The 20,959-nt window shown below is 44.5% G+C and overlaps 1 protein-coding gene across 1 annotated transcript in view; it reads left to right on the top strand.

The window, feature by feature from the left end:
• The window catches only part of LOC121007976 (multidrug resistance-associated protein 1-like), a 145,211-nt gene that overhangs the window by 9,202 nt on the left and 115,050 nt on the right, over positions 1-20,959 (top strand). Inside the window, exon 3 of the mRNA XM_040440245.1 lies at positions 16,074-16,250. Within this exon, the coding sequence (XP_040296179.1) occupies positions 16,074-16,250 (177 nt within the window). The remainder of the gene's footprint in view (positions 1-16,073; positions 16,251-20,959) is intronic.

The raw sequence follows: 20,959 nt of genomic DNA, 5'->3' as shown, positions 1-20,959 counted from the left end.
ACATTACATCTGTTCATCATAAAATGTCCTGATAGCGTTAAGGGCATAACCACAGTTATACCAGACTTTGTTATATTGCAGGAAAAATGGGGTCAGTCAGCACATCCCAATGAGCAGGTGCACGTCATCTTGGCTAAAAACACGAAGAAAAAAAACACAATACAACAGCACTCTGCAAACACAAATAAAGTAAAATAATGCCATAGTTATAGAAAACATTCTGGTGCTAATGCTACACAAAATGTATCTGGTCCCATCTGCTGGCATCAAGGCGATCTCTGTAAGACATGAACCTAACACTAAATACTACCTGTTATGTGCAATAACTGCCACCATAGAATTCAGGGATTGCAGGTTCCACATGCATGCTGGACCCAGCATGCATGTGGAACCTGCACTCCCTGAATTTTATGGTGGCCAGTATGGCACGTAACAGGTAGTATTTAGTGTTAGGTTCATGTCTTATAGAGATCGCCTTGACGCCGGTAGACAGGACCAGATAATTTTATACAAAATGTATTTGCCAAGAATCTCAAATTTACTAAATAAGCGTAGCACCAGAATATTTTCTATAACTATGGCATTATTCGACTTTGTTATATTACCATCATGGTAGCTTTTCTTAGGCCCCAGGCAAACAGTGTCATCGTCCAGACTCAAATAAATGGAGCCCCCTCCCTTCTCCGACACTTTAGACAAGTTTCAATAAAGGGGTTCAATGGCTGAGATTTGAGTTTTCTCCAGTTTTGGCCATTGGCAAAGGAGTGCAGCGGTCATTCATTCCTGTCCAGTGCTGAAAGCAGTCTGTCTGTTTGTGGTAGTCTGTATTCTGTCAGCAGATGACATCCTGCAACTGGTGCTAAAAACCGCCTATGTCTGCAGATCATGCATGACGTAATATGTATTCCCCAAGTCCTGAAATTATCATCATTACAGGCCCGGAGTTATAATATGTGTTTCTAATGAAAACATATGTAAGATGACTCCAAAGATGTAAGTTCGCCTTAAACGTTTACATAGATTATGCTGATGATCAGTATTGTGACTGTCATTTGCAATGTTTTTGGTGTCCGTTTTAAGTCTGCCTTTGGTTTGTGTTGCTGCGCCTAATCTATGAAATGCTGCTTGGTTTTTATTAAACTTTGTGCAAGTGCGATGTGGTTGAGCCACCGTCAGTGTCTTAATATAGGGCATCTGTCAGCAGATCTGTACCTATGACACTGGCTGACCTGTTACATGTGCGCTTGGCAGCTGAAGGCATCTGTGCTGGTCTTATGTTCATATGTGCCCGCATTACTGAGAAAAATTATGTTTTAATATATGCAAATGAGACTCTAGGAGCAACGGAGGTATGGCTGTTACACCTAGAGGCTCTGCTCTCTCTGCAACTTCTGCGCCCAGTGAACTAGGGCCAGGCAGTGTAAACGTGATCACACCTAGCCCTGTCAGTAAAGTGCAGAAGGCAGGGCAGTTGCAGAGAGAGCTGAGCCTCTAGGTGTAATGGTAAAGCCCCCGTTCTTCCTAAAAGCTCATTTGCATATAATAAAACATCATTTTTCTCAGCAATGCGGGCACATATGAACATGGGACCAACACAGATGTCTTCAGCTGCCAGGAGCACATGTAACAGGTCAGCCAGTGTCATAGGTACAGATCTGTTGACAAATTAGCTTTTAATTTTCTGAATATAACTTCTAAAAATGCTTTATACATTGGCAAGGACATTATGGCGATGACCTAACTTCTCACAGCAGTTGGTTCTCAGCTTGTGAGATCTCACAGCTCTGACTAAAAGGGCGCTGTGTAGGGCATCACAATTTAGTTAGAGCCTGAAGATCTAAGGATAAGGGGACATTCACACGACCGTATTTATGGAATGGATGCGGACCCATTCATTTCAATAGGGCCGCAAAAGATGCGGTCAGCAGACCGTGTGCTGTCCGCATCCGTAGTTCCGCTCCGTGGCCCCGCAAAAAAGATAGAGCATGTCCTATTCTTGTCCGCATCTGCGGACACGAATAGGCATTTCTATCATAGGGTTGGCCGTGTTTGTGCCGCAAAATGCGGAATGCACACGGCCGGTATCTGTGTTTTGTGGATCCACAATTTGCGGACCGCAAAAGACATACGGTCGTGTGAATGTACCCTAACTGATGCAGTATGATTTGTGGAAGCGCCACTGGACATTCTTGGGGACTCCCGCGGGAAGTTGGGTAATTTACATAGTGCCCTTGCCACCTATAAAGCATTTTTTGGATACGTTAGGTTTAGAAAATGACAGCTTTTTCGATATAAACCAGATAGGGTCGTCCTGCTTCTAGGACTTCGTTACAGGGAGTCTGCCGAGACCCCTTCTACATAGCGTGTCGATCGGATGTGTTGATGGGCTGCCTTGTATGGATGTTTTTGTACGTTTTCTGGTAACTGCAGGGAGTCGTTTCCCCCAAGAGATGATCCATTGTTAAGGATTTTGAATATGAGCAAAATTCTTCAGGAAATGTTTGCTTACCTAACTTGTACAAAATATACAGTTATAATTGGATACCTTAAAACATAACTTTTATTCTAATTACAAATTAAATCCCTAAATGCTTAAGATAAACACCACTCCCTGCGCCATTGGTAACCAGGAGCTAGGGATAGTGGGGAGACTAATACTGGGTCTCTAACAACTAGTCTCTCCCTACAATGGATACACCTAAAAGTGGCAGTCGGACCATCCACAGTAGAATCCCACAGCTGCCCGTGGACACCTGGTAGGCCCTCCCTGTTCTTGTGGAGCAATGGAGACTGCCCAGCTTCGTCACACTGTGGTGGAGGGCCCTGTTACCAATAAAGTATTTCTTTATGTCCCTAATTAAAGTCCCAACGTGTTTCATTGGACATTAGTCCAACTCATCAGGGGACCAGTTAATAATGATCTCAGTTTCTGAGGCGGTAATCCCGTTACTGGGCAGTGCTGATAATCGCACAGACCCAAAACTGCCTCTTCCCGCTGTGTCAAAATATACACACAAATCGGATACACAAGGGAAAGTGGGTCCCAATATACTAATCCATTCTATTAGATAAGCGTCAATACTTATCTTAGCCCCCCATGTCTCGGTCCACAAGGATGCGGCTGTGTTCTGGCGTGTGGCAGCAACATTGCCACAGGTGAGGTACCGCCTTTTAAAGACCGCCGGGAACGCGTGACGTGTTAAATCCTCCAGCTGGAGACAAATAACCATCTAATCAGAACAAGCCATATATAATATCCCCCTCGCCAGCCGGCCAAAGGGGAAGTGGGATAGGTGGAGCAGTGTCAAACTCTACAACTATATACAGTCGTGGCCAAAAGTTTTGAGAATTACATAAATATTGGAAATTGGAAAAGTTGCTGCTTAAGTTTTTATAATAGCAATTTGCATATACTCCAGAATGTTATGAAGAGTGATCAGATTAATTGCATAGTCCTTCTTTGCCATGAAAATTAACTTAATCCCCAAAAAAACTTTCCACTGCATCTCATTGCTGTCATTAAAGGACCTGCTGAGATCATTTCAGTAATCGTCTTGTTAACTCAGGTGAGAATGTTGACGAGCACAAGGCTGGAGATCATTATGTCAGGCTGATTGGGTTAAAATGGCAGACTTGACATGTTAAAAGGAGGGTGATGCTTGAAATCATTGTTCTTCCATTGTTAACCATGGTGACCTGCAAAGAAACGCGTGCAGCCATCATTGCGTTGCATAAAAATGTCTTCACAGGCAAGGATATTGTGGCTACTAAGATTGCACCTCAATCAACAATTTATAGAATCATCAAGAACTTCAAGGAAAGACGTTCAATTCTTGTTAAGAAGGCTTCAGGGCGTCCAAGAAAGTCCAGCAAGCGCCAGGATCGTCTCCTAAAGAGGATTCAGCTGCGGGATCGGAGTGCCAGCAGTGCAGAGCTTGCTCAGGAATGGCAGCAGGCAGGTGTGAGCGCATCTGCACGCACAGTGAGGCGAAGACTTTTGGAAGATGGCCTGGTGTCAAGAAGGGCAGCAAAGAAGCCACTTCTTTCCAAAAAAAAACATCAGGGACAGATTGATCTTCTGCAGAAAGTATGGTGAATGGACTGCTGAGGACTGGGGCAAAGTCATATTCTCCGATGAAGCCTCTTTCCGATTGTTTGGAGCATCTGGAAAAAGGCTTATCCGGAGAAGAAAAGGTGAGCGCTACCATCAGTCCTGTGTCATGACAACAGTAAAGCATCCTGAGACCATTCATGTGTGGGTTGCTTCTCATCCAAGGAAGTGGGCTCACTCACAATTTTGCCCAAAAACACAGCCATGAATAAAGAATGGTACCAAAACACCCTCCAACAGCAACTTCTTCCAACAATCCAACAACAGTTGGACCGTGCCATAAGGCAAAAGTGATAACTAAGTGGCTCGGGGACCAAAACGTTGACATTTTGGGTCCATGGCCTGGAAACTCCCCAGATCTTGATCCTATTGAGAACTTGTGGTCAATCCTCAAGAGGCGGGTGGACAAACAAAAACCCACTAATTCTGACAAACTCCAAGAAGTGATTATGAAAGAATGGGTTGCTATCAGTCAGGAATTGGCCCAGAAGTTGATTGAGAACATGCCCAGTCGAATTGCAGAGGTCCTGAAAAAGAAGGGCCAACACTGCAAATACTGATTCTTTGCATAAATGTAATGTAATTGTCGATAAAAACATTTGAAACCTATGAAGTGCGTGTAATTATATTTCACTACATCACAGAAACAACTGAAACAAAGATCTAAAAGCAGTTTAGCTGCAAACTTTGTGAAAACTAATATTTTTGTCATTCCAAAAATTTTGGCCACGACTGTAAAGCAGCCATATAATAGCTGCTCATTGAGGCCCCCAGGTTGTACAGTTTTCAGTTTTAAAAATCCACCATGCCTCACGCTGTAATACTCTTCTGTACCAATCCCCCCCCCTCTTTTTGGGTACGGCACTAATTCAATGCCCATGAACTTCATGCCACAGAAGGTGCCCCCGTGGTGACCCGTGACATACTTTGCCAAGGGGAGTGTCCCTACCATGTCACATGTCTCCCACGTGCTCACCCACACGGCTTCTAAGTTGACATGTACACGTGGCTTTATAAATGACACCTCTCGTTCGACAGTTAATAAACTGTCTGATAGTATACCGTCTCTGGGTGACATTGCTCTTAAATTCACGGCCCTGGGTGACATAGTCGCATGCCACACATCAGCCCTTTACTTCTGGTGGAATCATAAAAATGTCTATGTACCAGCCGATCACGCAGGCTACGTCCTTTACAGTATGTAATCTGTGGGGTGCTTGTAATCACATCCTTGATGTCAGCATCCAGCTGTATTATCTCCCAGTGTTTTGAGATCACCTTTTTGATCTCATTGGCTGCTCCGTCATATGTGACAATGAGGCGTATTGGGTTGGTGGCTGCCCGCCGAGGCGGGGGATGCAAGAGTTCTGTTCTATTACTTTTTTAGTGCCCTCTGATAGGCCTTTCTTAAAGTTGCAACAGGAAATCCTCTGTCTAGGAACCTTTGCTCCAAGTCATTTGCCTGTAGTTTGAAATCGGCAAAGGACGAGCAATTCCTCCTTATCCTTAGATATTGGCCCCACTGGTATCCCCCTCTTCAGTGGCTCAGGGTGGTGACTGTCCCACCTTAGGAGGGAATTTGTTGCTGTAGGTTTTCTATATGTTTTTGTGTGAACCTCACCCCCTGGCCCTTTCGTAATCTCAATATCAATGAAAGCCAGAGTATTGTCTCCTAATTCAGAAGTGAACCGTAGGCCAAGGTCATTTTGGTTAATCAACTGTAAGAACTCTTCAAAACCACTCTTAGTCCCTCTCCACACCACAAACACATCATCTATGTACCTTGCCCACATGACGACATCCACTGTCAGGGGGATAGCTGGGTCCCCAAAGACAAGGTTCCTCTCCCACCAGCCCAGGAACAGATTGGCATACGATGGGGCGCAAGGACTCCACATTGCCTTGCCCCTGAGCTGGTTGTAAAAGACCCCGTCAAACAGAAAGTAATTCTGAGTGTGATGAATACCACACCTCGTGCCCACTTGACGTCAACTACGTCGAGCTCACGAGACGTGGTATGGTCACGGGTCTACCAAAAACGTGAAGTTACGCCCTCCAGTGGAGCACGTAAGGTCAGGTTGGTATAGCTTACACACACCTCCTGTTCACGCGGGCACAGAGAGGCAACAAGCTGAGAGAGCCTTTTCACTGCTGCAGTGAAACAGCGACTCCTCAGCCTGGGTATCTGCCACCAGTTCTAGTTTGATATAAGCCCGTTCCGCTAACGGGATTATATAGGGTCAGAAACCAACCCGCGGTAGCTTATAACTAGGCCAAAACACGGACGTGGGGATTCGTGATCGAGATACAAGATAGCACAAGATTAAATTATAGATTTAATCGCCGTATGGGCACACTAGATATAACACAATATACACAGACAATATATACAGTGGTCTGAGGTTACAGATTACAGGTTATATGGTTACAACAGGGTTAAGCAGTGTAAAAGTCAGTTACCGGATAAGATGAAAGTTCCTTTTAGTTGTGAGATGTTCTTTGCTGGAGTCCACATGAAGGGCCGTGATCTCAGCTATTTCCTGGGTCCCTCTAAACACATGTGTAGGATGTGACCCCTCTTCAGAGAAAGACGCGCCTACTTGCTGGCACCAGACTTTTAACCTGTAGCCAGCCCCTCCCCTCCCGGCCTCAGGGAGGGGTCCACTCCCCCTCTTCTGGGCTGGCAGCAAATGACCCACAAAACCCTTTAGGGTTCATAGCTCCAGACCAGAGGGTCATAGGAAGATGGTTCTGGGACCAATGGACCTGCCTGGGTTCTGGCTACAAGTAGAGCCCAAACCTGGTACCGTTATGTGGTTTCTATGGGGAGATATGGATATCTCTCTACCCTGACCTCGTCCCATTAACCAAAAACCATGGGAACGTACCTCGTGGCCACCGGGACACAAATATGTATCTGGTTTGCGCCTGCGATGGCCAGGCGGTTCATAATTCCTTATGAAAGGTAGGTGCCAACATGTCTGGGAGGTCTCATTGATCCGGGGCAAGGGCAGATACCCCCTGCTGGGGGTTTTCCTGCAGGATTCAGTTGGCTCCAAACTGGTGGAGGTGAGGTGTGACCTTCTCCTTGAAGCCTGGACCCCCTGGGAGGGGGGGGGGGGGCTTTCTTCCTTGCCATCTGACACTCAGGTGGCTGGGGGGTGGAAACTAATTTTGCATGTACACTGAACATGCCGAGAGGTGCATCAGATGACAATCAGGCCTGGGGCTTTGAATCAGGACCCTCCTGTGGAGTTCACTACCTCCGCTATCTGTCAGCAAATGGGGGTGTGAGGACATGGCTGACAGTAAATATTAATCCATATTCCTCACACTGAGTAAGTGTAAATTCCAGTAAATCGAGTACAAAGCAGTTGTGTGCCCTAAACTGACACCCTCTAGTGTTCAGAAAGTCACCCACTGCCCTATTCCCAAGATGGTGAGGGATAGAGGAGTAAAGGGACTCCAGATCAATGAACCCCAATAGTGCCTCCCCTTACAGGACAACCCCCTCTATACGGCCGAGCAAATCCCCAGTGTCTCTTAAGTAAGATGGCGTTCTCATGAAGGGTGCCAGAATGGAATCGATGTACACCCCGGCATTTTGGCCCAGGCTATTGATGCCTGATACAATGGGATGGCCCTTTAAGGGGGACGTCCCCTTGTGAACCTTCGGCAAACTATAAAAAGTTGCTACTGTTGGATGTTTACACTGCATAAAATCAAACTCCTCAGCTGAGATAAGATCCTCAGTTTTAGCTTTCTGCAGGATAGCACTCAGTCTTTTTTGGTATATGGCCTCTCATATGTATTTTTATCTTGTAGGAGGCCAAGGCACATCTGTTTATACTTGGCCACATCCAAGATTACCAGGTTCCCCCCCCCTTTGTCGGAGGGTTTTATGACTATACTTTCATCCTTTTCTAGGGAGGATATGGCCTTAAAGTCTGCCTTTGTACAGTTAAACTTACATGGATTATTTACGGGCCCCTCTAACTCCCGAGAGACATGGTTAAGAAAGACATCTATACATGATGGATCACCCAAGGGGGGCATTTTACAGCTCTTTGGTTTAAGCGTCGTAATGGGACCTTTTCCCTCTTGGGGTGCATTGTCACCTAGATTATATAACAGACACACATCTTGAAGGATTTCAGGAGGAATACCCAATTCCTTGTTTTTTCGCTTATCAACCTAAGCAAAGTGCTTCCGCCATCACAATTTACTCGCGAACAGGTTCAAGTCTTTGATCCAATTAAAAAGATTAAATGATGATACTGGCACAAAGGAGAGCCCCTTGCTCATCACAGCCATTTCGGCCTCTTGTAGAAATCTAGATGATAGATTCAGTATCTGGCTAGATTTGTTGTGGGTGCAGGCGGGAGATTCGATGAGCGAGGTGGGGATCTGGTCGGGTTGCGTGTTCGTAAATGGTAGGGGTTTCCTTGTTCTAAAAAACGAAGGGCCTATTTCTTCCTGCCCCCCTCGTGAATTTCTACCCCTCTGACGTCCTTTCCTTTCCACTTTCAGAGAAATCCGTGTCACTCGACGTTGGCTCAGAGTCTCTTTTCCTCTGAATCCCACTTCTATCAATACTTGTGTATACCCGATTTTCTCAGAAATCCTGCAAGTCTCGATTGAATTGATGGTATTTCCGTTCTTTTAGGTTATATTGATATTTCTCTAAGGTGTTTTTTAGCTGTATTTCTTTATTCAAGTAGTCAGGCTCTTGTTTGAACTTTTGTGTCTCCTCAATTTTCTCCCTAAGGTTGCTCTCCAGAGTCGCTAGGGTGGCTCTCTCCTCCTCCGGGAGTAGATGCATGAAACGGAGGGAGCTATTCGTAGCTTCCTCCTCCCACTTACGCGTAAGTCTTGCAGTTCTGCATCTACTTGCCGGGGTCAATGTAATTCTCAGCCATCTCGGAACAATTTTATGTTATGGTAATTTTCAAGGGACTGGACTTCCCACCAGGAGGAAATTCGGTCCTTATGGGTGATAGTCACCTATTTAAATATTACCTTAAAGGAGGGTGAATATTTAGTTAGAGTCAATGTTTTCTCAGAGAACACCTCCTCTGCTTCCGATAGCCACTGGTTCTTGTCAAGACTGGTTGCCAAAAACCCAGCCATGCCCTGTATAAATAGCCTAAAGAGCTTATAACACAACCAAACTATGCATTTTCTCAATGCCACCTATAAAGCATTTTTTGGATACGTTAGGTTTAGAAAATGACAGCTTTTTCCATATAAACCAGATAGGGTCGTCCTGCTTCTAGGACTTCGTTACAGGGAGTCTGCCGAGACCCCTTCTACATAGCGTGTCGGTCGATCGGATGTGTTGATGGGCTGCCTTGTATGGATGTTTTTGTACGTTTTCTGGTAACTGCAGGGAGTCGTTTCCCCCAAGAAATGATCCATTGTTAAGGATTTTGAATATGAGCAAAATTCTTCAGGAAATGTTTGCTTACCTAAATTGTACAAAATATACAGTTATAATTGGATACCTTAAAACGTAACTTTTATTCCAATTACAAATTAAATCCCTAAATGCTTAAGATAAACACCACTTCCTGCGCCATTGGTAACCAGGAGCTAGGGATAGTGGGGAGACTAATACTGGGTCTCTAACAACTAGTCTCTCCCTACAATGGATACACCTAAAAGTGACAGTCGGACCATCCACAGTAGAATCCCACAGCTGCCCGTGGACACCTAGTAGGCCCTCCCTGTCCCTGCATAGCAATGGAGACTGCCCAGCTTCGTCACACTGTGGGAAATTAACGGAATGGCCAGTCCAACATTAATTTGTATAGGAGTTCCGGAGATAGCCGAGAACAGCGCTCCACTATCTACAGAATTCTTATAGAAATGAATGGAGCGTTCATTCCAGGGGGGCGCCAGGGGTACGGGGCCCCCGTTCTGGTGATCGGTGGGGGTCCCAGCAGTAGGACAGGGGATAACTTTTAACAAACGTAATTCCCCTTTAACTCAACACTTAGAAATTAGTTGTAGCAAACTTTAACTTGCCTTTCAATGGCATTTGTGGTCATTTAAGGTTTTTTGCAGCTGTGTATGTAGCATGTTGAAGGAGTCTTGCCATGCGTGGCGTTTATGGCATATTGACAGGACATACCTTACATGTCAGATAGATGTGGGTCTCACCTCTGGAACCCACTCCTATCTCCAGAATGGGCCACCCAAAGTAACAGAGAGCACATTGACAGATATGGGACTTCTGAAATACCTGAGTGCTGGCTCCGCTACTTTCAGAAGTCTCACAGCGGTAAATGGAGGGTGGTCGTGCATGCACAGTGTGCCCTCTGTACACTTCAGGGCTCGGTGCCATGAGGTAGGAGCAGGACCCGCTCCTCTCTGTTATGGCATATCCTGTCATAATGCTGCCAGATGGGACAACCCCTTTGAGTGCCAAGTTAATGATTGCTCTGACCATACATGCACATACACAAAGCATACTCATGACATGCAGAGCCTATATAACCACCGCCGCCACATCACTGACAGAGTATTAGGTAATCCCCCATTAATCCAACATAAAGCGATTTTGCCATTTCCCAAGTTAACTGGATTTCTGGACTAGATAAATTTGATTAGTTGCAACGTGACAGATGAGGACATTCAGATACCTGTATTAGGTTTTAATGGGGAATGCTGTTTAAAGGGATTATGTGACAACTGAAAAAAAGCCAGACATCATTTAGTACAGGACAATACCTTTCTAAAAAAGCTAGAACCAGCCCTGCACCTCACATGGATCCAGAGATCTCCACATTCGCTGCTCCAATTGCTCTTCTAGATTATCTTCAGCCTGGCAGCTCAGGGGACGTGTCCTTTCTGCTGCAGCTCTCTCCCTGTAACTGCCACAGCTTCTAACAGAACATATGGCCGGCAGCAGTTGTAGATTTAAACTGAGCACGTGCGACCACCTCAGTGAGGCGTACAAAAATTAAGCAGAAGAACAAACAGCAGGTGGCGCTATACAGATGCATTTTATTGAATAGCTCATTGGTTATAGAAAATTTTTCATTATATATGTGGTCAAACTATTTCTCACAGCTTTTTTCATGTGTGGGATGAGCATGCATATGACTCCCTCCCCACTACTTGGAGGCGGATTGCGGTATGAACGCGCCTTAGGAGTAGGTGCGATATTTTTGGCAAACCTGGAAAGCAGGACGTGAGAAGGATTTGGTGGTTTATCCAGCATTGCGCTGCCTTCTCCTCTGATAGGGAGAATGATTTTACCCCCCTTCCCCCCACCACCACCTTTTCAGATATAGAATTTCTAAAGGCAAAAAGTATATTTTTAAATTTATTGAATCTCTTTCTAAGGGCTCATGCACACAAAGTATTTTCTTTTCGTGTCCGTTTCTTATTTTTTTTTTTCTGGGCCGTATGCAGAAGCATTCATTTCAATGGGTCCGCAAAAAAAACGGAAGTCACTTCGGAATGCACACGGATATCATGCATATTTTTTGCAGACCCGTTTTTTTTGGGGACCGCAAAATACATACAGTCGTGTGCATGAGGCCTAAAGTAGAGCAGATCTCATGTTTCTTTTGATCTTAAAGGAAATGTGTCACCAAAAGGGCACTTTCCCACTAGCGTTATTCTTTTCCAGCATTGAGTTCCGTCCTAGGGGCTCAATACCGGAAAAGAACTGATCAGTTTTATCCCCATGCATTCTGAATGGAGAGATATCCGTTCCGGATGCATCAGGATGTCTTCAGTTCAGTCTTTTTGACTTTTTAGGACGGAGATAATACCGCAGCATGTTGTGGTTTTATCTCCGTCCAAAATTCCGGAACACTTGGCATTTTTTTACCATTGAAATGCATTAATGCCGGATCCGGCTGCAAGCAGCGTTTTGGTGTCCTCCTCCAGAGCGGAATGGAGGCTGAACGGAGGCAAACTGATGCATTCTGAGCGGATCCTTATCCATTCAGAATACATTGGGGCTGAACTGATCCGTTTTGGGCCGCTTGTGAGATCCCTGAAACGAATCTCACAACCGGACCCAGAAACGGCAGTGTGAAAGTAGCCTTACACGTACCAATAATCTGACAGGTTATCGGAAACAACTGTTCCTGCGAACGCTTGTTCCTGATAATCTGGCCATCTAAATGTGCCGCAGATCATCAGGTGATCCTGTCCTTCATGCAGGCCCTCCAATTATAGTTTGTGGACAGCCGATCGTGTGGTCTAAACAGTGATCTGCTGCCCAGAAACAATGATTCTGTATAAAGACCAACAATGACAATAGCGACTGTGGAGGAGATCATGCATGTAAATGCAGAGGTCTCCTTCACTGAGCAGCCGACTGTTGGGAAGGAACGCCCATGTCAACTCGTCTTTATCTATACACAAAGGTGATAGGTTATCATTGCAGACAGGATTAGAATGATATATAACTGCAGTACGGTGATCAGGGTTTTTTTCCGTTTTTTTTTTTATATAGATATTGACATGCAAAATTAAAAATAACCTCATCAAACATTCTTTACAAATATGTTAAACCTAAAAAAGTGATTTAAACAATAGGTCGTTTTCTGATGACGCATTCCCTGGGGCTACATGACATCAGTTGCAAAACCAAAAATTGCTGTGTAGCAGTGCAGCAATTAAACTGAGTGGGGTTGCATTGCGAGTTGCAAGTTGCAGCAGTGTAAATAATTTGTTATTTTATTTTTATTTTTTTATAATTCTGGAGTCGCACATTGCGACCCCATTCAGTTCAGTGGCTGCTCTGCTACACAGCAGTCATAGGTCGTGCAACAGGTGTCATGGCCAGGATCGCCCTGTCGTTCCAGCCTAGCAGGCTTATGTAATATTATTTATTGCCCGTTTACTATGCTAATTTTGTTTAATAGGAGCAAGATAATCACCGGGAGCAGTAGCAGTGTATTAATGCTTCCCAGACACTATTAACCTTATGCCAGGGTGATGTCAATAATTAACTGATAGTTATATTGTATACAGTCAGCATTTCCTTACAGGTCAGTGCTGCCCACGTATTCTGGGAAGATATGGATGCAAACAAGCTCTTAAAGTGTAACTGTCATACATATGTTTTTTTTTATTTGCTAGTTTATTAGAGCTAGGCATGTACAGTACAGACCAAAAGTTTGGACACACCTTCTCTTTCAAAGAGTTTTCTTTATTTTCATGACTATGAAGGCATCAAAACTATGAATTAACACGTGGAATTATATACATAACAAACAAGTGTGAAACAACTGAAAATATGTCATATTCTAGGTTCTTCAAAGTAGCCACCTTTTGCTTTGATTACTGCTTTGCACACTCTTGGCATTCTCTTGATGAGCTTCAAGAGGTAGTCCCCTGAAATGGTCTTCCAACAGTCTTGAAGGAGTTCCCAGAGATGCTTAGCACTTGTTGGCCCTTTTGCCTTCACTCCGCGGTCCAGCTCACCCCAAACCATCTCGATTGGGTTCAGGTCCGGTGACTGTGGAGGCCAGGTCATCTGGCGCAGCACCCCATCACTCTCCTTCATGGTCAAATAGCCCTTATTTTCAAAGTTTTCCCAATTTTTCGGCTGACTGACTGACCTTCATTTCCTAAAGTAATGATGGCCACTCGTTTTTCTTTACTTAGCTGCTTTTTTCTTGCCATAATACAAATTCTAACAGTCTATTCAGTAGGACTATCAGCTGTGTATCCACCTGACTTCTCCTCAACGCAACTGATGGTCCCAACCCCATTTATAAGGCAAGAAATCCCACTTATCAAACCTGACAGGGCACACCTGTGAAGTGAAAACCATTTCAGGGGACTACCTCTTGAAGCTCATCAAGAGAATGCCAAGAGTGTGCAAAGCAGTAATCAAAGCAAAAGGTGGCTACTTTGAAGAACCTAGAATATGACATATTTTCAGTTGTTTCACACTTGTTTGTTATGTATATAATTCCACATGTGTTAATTCATAGTTTTGATGCCTTCAGTGTGAATCTACAATTTTCATATTCATGAAAATAAAGAAAACTCTTAGAATGAGAAGGTGTGTCCAAACTTTTGGTCTGTACTGTATACCTGAGTTAGTCTGTCAATGATTGTCAAAAGATCTGTAATTACTTTATAATAACAGCTTTCATTAATGTCCCTTTCCACTGCTCCCTTAAAAGACTGTTGCTAGGGCTTGTCTGTCTTCCTTTTAGTATAAACAGAAGACAGAAGGGCGGTCCTTCACACTGCATGCCTGCATTAGGCTACAGAGTGAGGAGGCGTGTCTCTCAGTAATCCAATCTGATTGGCTGGCAGGGAGCTGCTGGCTACAGCAAGTGTGTATGGGAAGTGAGGGAAAGCAGTTTTGGCGTCAGGGAACTGGCAGAGGAGCCATCTTGAGAAGGTCCTCATATTGTAAATGTTTAAACAGCCGTAACTAAGGGAAAAACTCAAGAAAAACAGTGATATGTAAAGAAACTAAAGATTGCTTTATGCATAATGCTGCTGCGGTAGTAACATATGCTAAAATAGATTTTTTGATGAAAACATGAAGCTCTGCCTCTGATGCCACCAGATGTAAGGCAGCTATCCTGTAAGTCAGTGTTCGACCCTTTAAATAGGCCTCGAGACATGACTCGGATATTAAAAAAGCCAGCATCTCATCTGCAGACAGCAGTTTCAGGGTGATTGCCCCTCATCCAGGGGCGTAGCTATAGGGGAAGTGGCTGCTTTGGGGCCCGAACTCAGAAGGGACCTACCCAGGAGGAGGACTAAAAGATTTTATTCTCAGGGCCCCCACAACAGTATTATACAGTGACATTATACACAGAGACACTGTAGGAAATGGACTGAGCAACTGCTGGGCCTTTTCTGAGAGAACACTCCTGGCTAGCCATAGGAGTGAGAGTTGCACGGGAGGAGAGGCTTTAGAAGAAGTTTCTGGTTAGGAGGTCTGTTCAAAAATTTGCTGTTGGGCCTTGTCATTTTTTTATTATCGAAAGCCCAAAGTCCGTGCTCTCACACCCCGTGCAGCGTGCCACACCAAAACGTGCACTAGGTTGCGGTCTATCACAGGACCTCTCCATAAGAGAAGGACCCCCCACAAACCATTCCCTATCCCTCCGGGCCTATGGGACGGGGACAAATGGCAACCCTCATCCGAAGCTGAGGGTATGCCCGTCTGTGCTCCCGGCTTTCACCTCGGCTGTCACCCAGGGCGTCAACCAGGAGCTTCAACAAACGTATGTACTCTCCCCGGAGGGAGAGCTTAAGGTGTTTGGCAGGGGGGTGAGGAACCAATATGGGCCATACATGCTCCTCTGAATACAAGCTGTCTGCAGATGAGGGCTGGCTTATTTAATATCCTTGTCATGTCTCAAGGCCTATTTAAAGGGTCGAACATTGACTTATAGGATAGCTGCCTTACATCTGGTGGCATTAGAGGCAGAGCTTTTTAAGAGCTCATTTGCATCCCTTTCTTCCCAGAATTCCAGAGGAGCATGTATGGCCCATAAGTCTCCTCACGCCAATTAAGGTGGTCTCACCCCAAGAAGAGATAGTACCCCCCAAATCCTAATGTGCTTTCACACACTGCAGAATCCCGTATGGGAAAAAATGCAGTGTAGTACAGTACCAGCAACGTGTATGAGATTAAACAAATCTCATGTATTTTTTCCACGCGGAAATTGACCTGCCGTGCAGATTTAAAAATCGCCATCATATCAATAATGTTTGAGGTTTTAGCAGCGAATTTCACTCTTTTCAAATGAAGGGTGAGATCTGCAGTTAAACCGCATCAAATCTGCGCTGTCATGTATTGTGGTTTTTAGTGCGTTTGAGTGCAGAAATCCGCATAGAAATTCGTGGTGATCTTCTGCATGTTGACCTGCACCCGTGTCCAGGTACCTTATTGCAGTTTTACACCACTGATCCACATCTGTTGTTTTGTGCTGATCCCGTATATCGGTTCTTTATTTTGCAGGATATAAACCAGACTTGGCACACAGAGAACCCGGACTTCTCCTGGTGCTTCCATCATACCATTCTGTACTGGATACCCTGTTTTTACCTATTTGCCTGTTCGCCATTTTACATCTTCTATCTAAGACGCCATGGCCGAGGCTACATTCGATTGTCTCTGCTGACCAAAGCAAAAACTGTAAGTATTTTAAAATGTGCTATGTCATGTAGGGTGATTTTACTGCTGTGAACATGTGCCATTATTATGCGTGTTTGCATACGGTTTTGAAATTGGGCTTGGTTCTTAAATTGACAAATTCAGCAGTTTTGTGTAAGGCTGCCATTTTTGCCTTGATATTATAAAGCCACAGGTGTTTTGCCTCAGTTTTGAGATCAGCATGGCATAAAAGACAACATAAAACCGGCACATGAGGATACATTCTTATATATCCCGCTTAGTATAAAGCAGAGGTGCACAACCTGCAGCACGGGAGGCTCAATCGGCTCGCAGCATCATTATGTGAGACCTCGCCCATTACGTGGACACAGATATGCTCACTTGTGTTTTCTATGTAAGGCTTCATGCACATGACCATATTTTTCAGTGTTCACGCTGACCCATTCTTTTTTCTGGGACCATGTTTTTGAGGATTCATGCCTTCCATTCCGCAAATTCTAGAACATGTCCTTTTCTGGTCAGCTTTGTGGATGAGAAGCGAAGGGAAAAAAAAGGAATGCACTTGGAAGGTATCCGTATTTTGCAGATCCGTTGTTTGCAGACCAAAATACAGACTGAGAGAAGAGTGGCTCCTCTTGTCCAGTACGTATTGTTCTCTCTACATCAGGAGTAGCAGTGCTCACTTCGCTATTGTGTGCCTGTGTAACGTTTATAGCTTTGTCATTTTTCTGTTAATGTAGATGTAAGGCAGCTATCCTTTAAGTCAATGTTCATCCCTTTAAATAGGCCTTGAGACATGACTCAGATATTAAATAAGCCAGCATCTCATCTGCAGACAGCTGTTTCGGGGTGATTGCCCCTCATCAGTGCAGAGCAGAGAATACTAAGTCAGGTTTTTGGGGGGGGTACTATCTCTCTTTGGGGAGACAGCGTCTTAGTCAACATGAGGAGATTTATAGGCCATACATGCTCCTCTGCATACAAGCTGTCTGCAGATGAGATGCTGGCTTATTTAATATCCGAAAAAGAGAAATATAGCGGCCCACCCTTTTGTTGCTCTGGATATGGTGCTATTGTAAATTTGACTCACTCCGTCAAAGCAATTAATTAATTGTATGTAACTAGGACAGGAGGATATATCTTTTAGGCCTCATGCACACGGCCGTTGTGCGGCCGTTCCGTGCATTGGCCGTTGTGCGGCCGTTCCGTGCATGGGTCCGTGGTATGTCCGCACCGCAAAAAAATATGACATGTCATATTTTTTTGCGGTGCGGAACCATGGAAAGAAACACCACGGAAGCACTCTGTAGTGCTTCTGTTGTTCCGTGACTCCGTTCTGCATCTCCGGAATTGCGGACCCATTCAAGTGAATGGGTCCGCATCAGTGATGCGGGTTGCACGCGGCCGTGTGCATGAGGCCTTATATAGATATTTATTATAACACAATTGCATTAACAATTAGCATAAAATCTGTTCAGAAACATAAAAAAAGTAAAAGTAGATCAGCTAAAAGATTAAAATAAAAACAATATAAAACAAAATTCAATAGCAATATTACACTATAGGTTGTGTGAGCAATAGGTGCACTGGACGCTTGTGGAACAGCAGAGGATCGCGCAGTAGCTGTCTGATACGTATATCATTAGTATCTATTGCGCATACAACCACACTTAAATCCCATAGTGCACATCACATTTGCATATTATTATAATAGAATGTAGGTAATAGCTTTGCTTCTTTTAAATTCCTCACACAAGTGGTGTGCGGGGATTCTATTTCTTGAATGGATAATCCGCACTACTCGTGCTTAAAGGGGTTTTCCCACTTTGCTAATCAGCCTCACCTGCAGCCAGCTCTGCTGGTAACTTCCTGGTTTTCTGCAGCTAAGGCTGGGCGGGCTTAGGCAGCTAGAGTGAAGGCCGGCCACACCTCCTTATGACATCACACTGAGCACTGAGTTCTTACGTGCTCGTTCATGTGAAAAGTATGACTCATCAGTCTGCAGTGTCTGTGAGGGGAATGGTCACTCAGAGCCATGTGAAGTGAGCTCAGTGTACAGTTTTACACATAAAATCTCTGTCTGATCTTTTACAAACCCATTCTGTGCATCAAAAACTATAATTCCATATTATACATTAGCCCAAAAGCTTGACCGACCCCCACCCCCCAGCACTGATGCAGATTTGTTTCCATTACAGCTGTACTCCAGTTGTGTATAAACCTCACACTATGTATCTTTATAGATGCATATACAGCTCTGCTACATCTGTCTGTTTATCTCTTCAACCAGCACTGTGTCAGAACAGCAGCATATTCAGCTCTACTACATCTGTTTCTCTCTTCAAACAGCACTGTGTCAGAACACCCGCATATTCAGCTCTGCTACATCTGTTTCTCTTTCGCCAGCATTGATGCTGACCTGCCACATATACAGCTCTGCTACATCTGTTTTTCTATTCAGCCAGCACTGTGTCAGAACAGCCGCATATTCAGCTCTACTACATCTGTTTCTCTCTTCAAACAGCACTGTATCAGAACAGCCGCATATTCAGCTCTACTACATCTGTTTCTCTTTTGCCAGCATTGATGCTGACCTGCCACATATACAGCTCTGCTACATCTGTTTTTCTATTCAACCAGCACTGTGTCAGAACAGCCGCATATTCAGCTCTGCTACATCTGTTTCTCTTTCGCCAGCATTGATGCTGACCTGCCACATATACAGCTCTGCTACATCTGTTTTGCTATTCAACCAGCACTGTGTCAGAACAGCCGCATATTCAGCCTACTACATCTGTTTCTCTCTTCAAACAGCACTGTATCAGAACAGCCGCATATTCAGCTCTACTACATCTGTTTCTCTTTTGCCAGCATTAATGCTGACCTGCCACATATACAGCTCTGCTACATCTGTTTTTCTATTCAACCAGCACTGTGTCAGAACAGCCGCATATTCAGCTCTGCTTCATCTGTTTCTCTTTCACCAGCATTGATTCTAAACCGCCACATACACATCTCTGCTAAATCCGTCTATTTCCTTCACCATTAGTACTGTGACTGAACAGCGCTTATTCAGCCTGCTACATCTGATTCTATATTTCACCCACATTGATTCTAAACCGCCACATACACATCTCTGCATATCTGCCCCCATAAGTACCTCCTCCATCCGCCCCGATAAGTGCCTCCTCCATCCGCCCCCATAAGTGCCTCCTCCATCCGCCCCCATAATATAGTTGCCCCCAGTGTCCATAGATATAATATAGTTGCCCCCAGTGTCCATAGATATAATATAGTTGCCCCCAGTGTCCATAGATATAATATAGTTGCCCCCAGTGTCCAATAGATAGAATATAGTTGCCCCCAGTGTCCATAGATATAATATAGTTGCCCCCAGTGTCAATAGATATAATATAGTTGCCCCCAGTTTCCATAGATAGAATATAGTTGCCCCTAGTGTCCATAGATAGAATATAGTTGCCCCAGTGTCCAATAGATAGAATATAGTTGCCCCCAGTGTCCATAGATATAATATAGTTGCCCCCAGTGTCCATAGATAGAATATAGTTGCCCCCAGTGTCCATAGATAGAATATAGTTGCCCCCAGTGTCCAATAGATAGAATATAGTTGCCCCCAGTGTCCATAGATAGAATATACTTGCCCCCAGTGTCCAATAGATAGAATATAGTTGCCCCCAGTGTCCATAGATAGAATATAGTTGCCCCCAGTGTCCATAGATAGAATATAGTTGCCCCCAGTGTCCAATAGATAGAATATAGTTGCCCCCAGTGTCCATAGATAGAATATAGTTGCCCCCAGTGTCCATAGATAGAATATAGTTGCCCCCAGTGTCCATAGATAGAATATAGTTGCCCCCAGTGTCTAATAGATAGAATATAGTTGCCCCCAGTGTCCATAGATAGAATATAGTTGCCCCCAGTGTCCATAGATAGAATATAGTTGCCCCCAGTGGCCATAGATAGAATATAGTTGCCCCCAGTGTCCAATAGATAGAATATAGTTGCCCCCAGTGTCCATAGATAGAATATAGTTGCCCCCAGTGTCCAATAGATAGAATATAGTTGCCCCCAGTGTCCATAGATAGAATATAGTTGCCCCCAGTGTCCATAGATAGAATATAGTTGCCCCCAGTGTCCATAGATAGAATATAGTTGCCCCCAGTGTCCATAGATAGAATATAGTTGCCCCCAGTGTCCATAGATAGAATATAGTTGCCCCCAGTGTCCATAGATAGAATATAGTTGCCCCCAGTGTCCATAGATAGAATATAGTTGCCCCCAGTGGCCATAGATAGAATATAGTTGCCCCCAGTGTCCATAGATAGAATATAGTTGCCCCCAGTGTCCATAGATAGAATATAGTTGCCCCCAGTGTCCATAGATAGAATATAGTTGCCCCCAGTGTCCAATAGATAGAATATAGTTGCCCCCCAGTTGTACACAAAAATGCCCCCATTGAATTTCTTATGAACCCCCCTTATTGCAGAATATACAATTATCGTTGGTCGATTAGTGGGCCAGCAGATATTATACTTACAGTATCCTGTTCCTCCGACGTCCGTCCGCTCACTCCGCTGACTCGCCCGAACTGTTCGGATGGCCGCGCATGCGCAGCTCTATCTAAGACGCGGTGGATATACTGCGCATGCGCGGTCGTGCGCGTTCATGTAATGGAGAGGCCGGGCGATTATTTCTTAGCCTGTAGTGCG

The sequence above is a fragment of the Bufo bufo genome, chromosome 7, assembly GCF_905171765.1.
Source record: "Bufo bufo chromosome 7, aBufBuf1.1, whole genome shotgun sequence".
NCBI lineage: Eukaryota > Metazoa > Chordata > Amphibia > Anura > Bufonidae > Bufo > Bufo bufo.
Note: the sequence above shows the minus strand (reverse complement) of the source record. Positions and strands in the feature narration are given on the sequence as shown.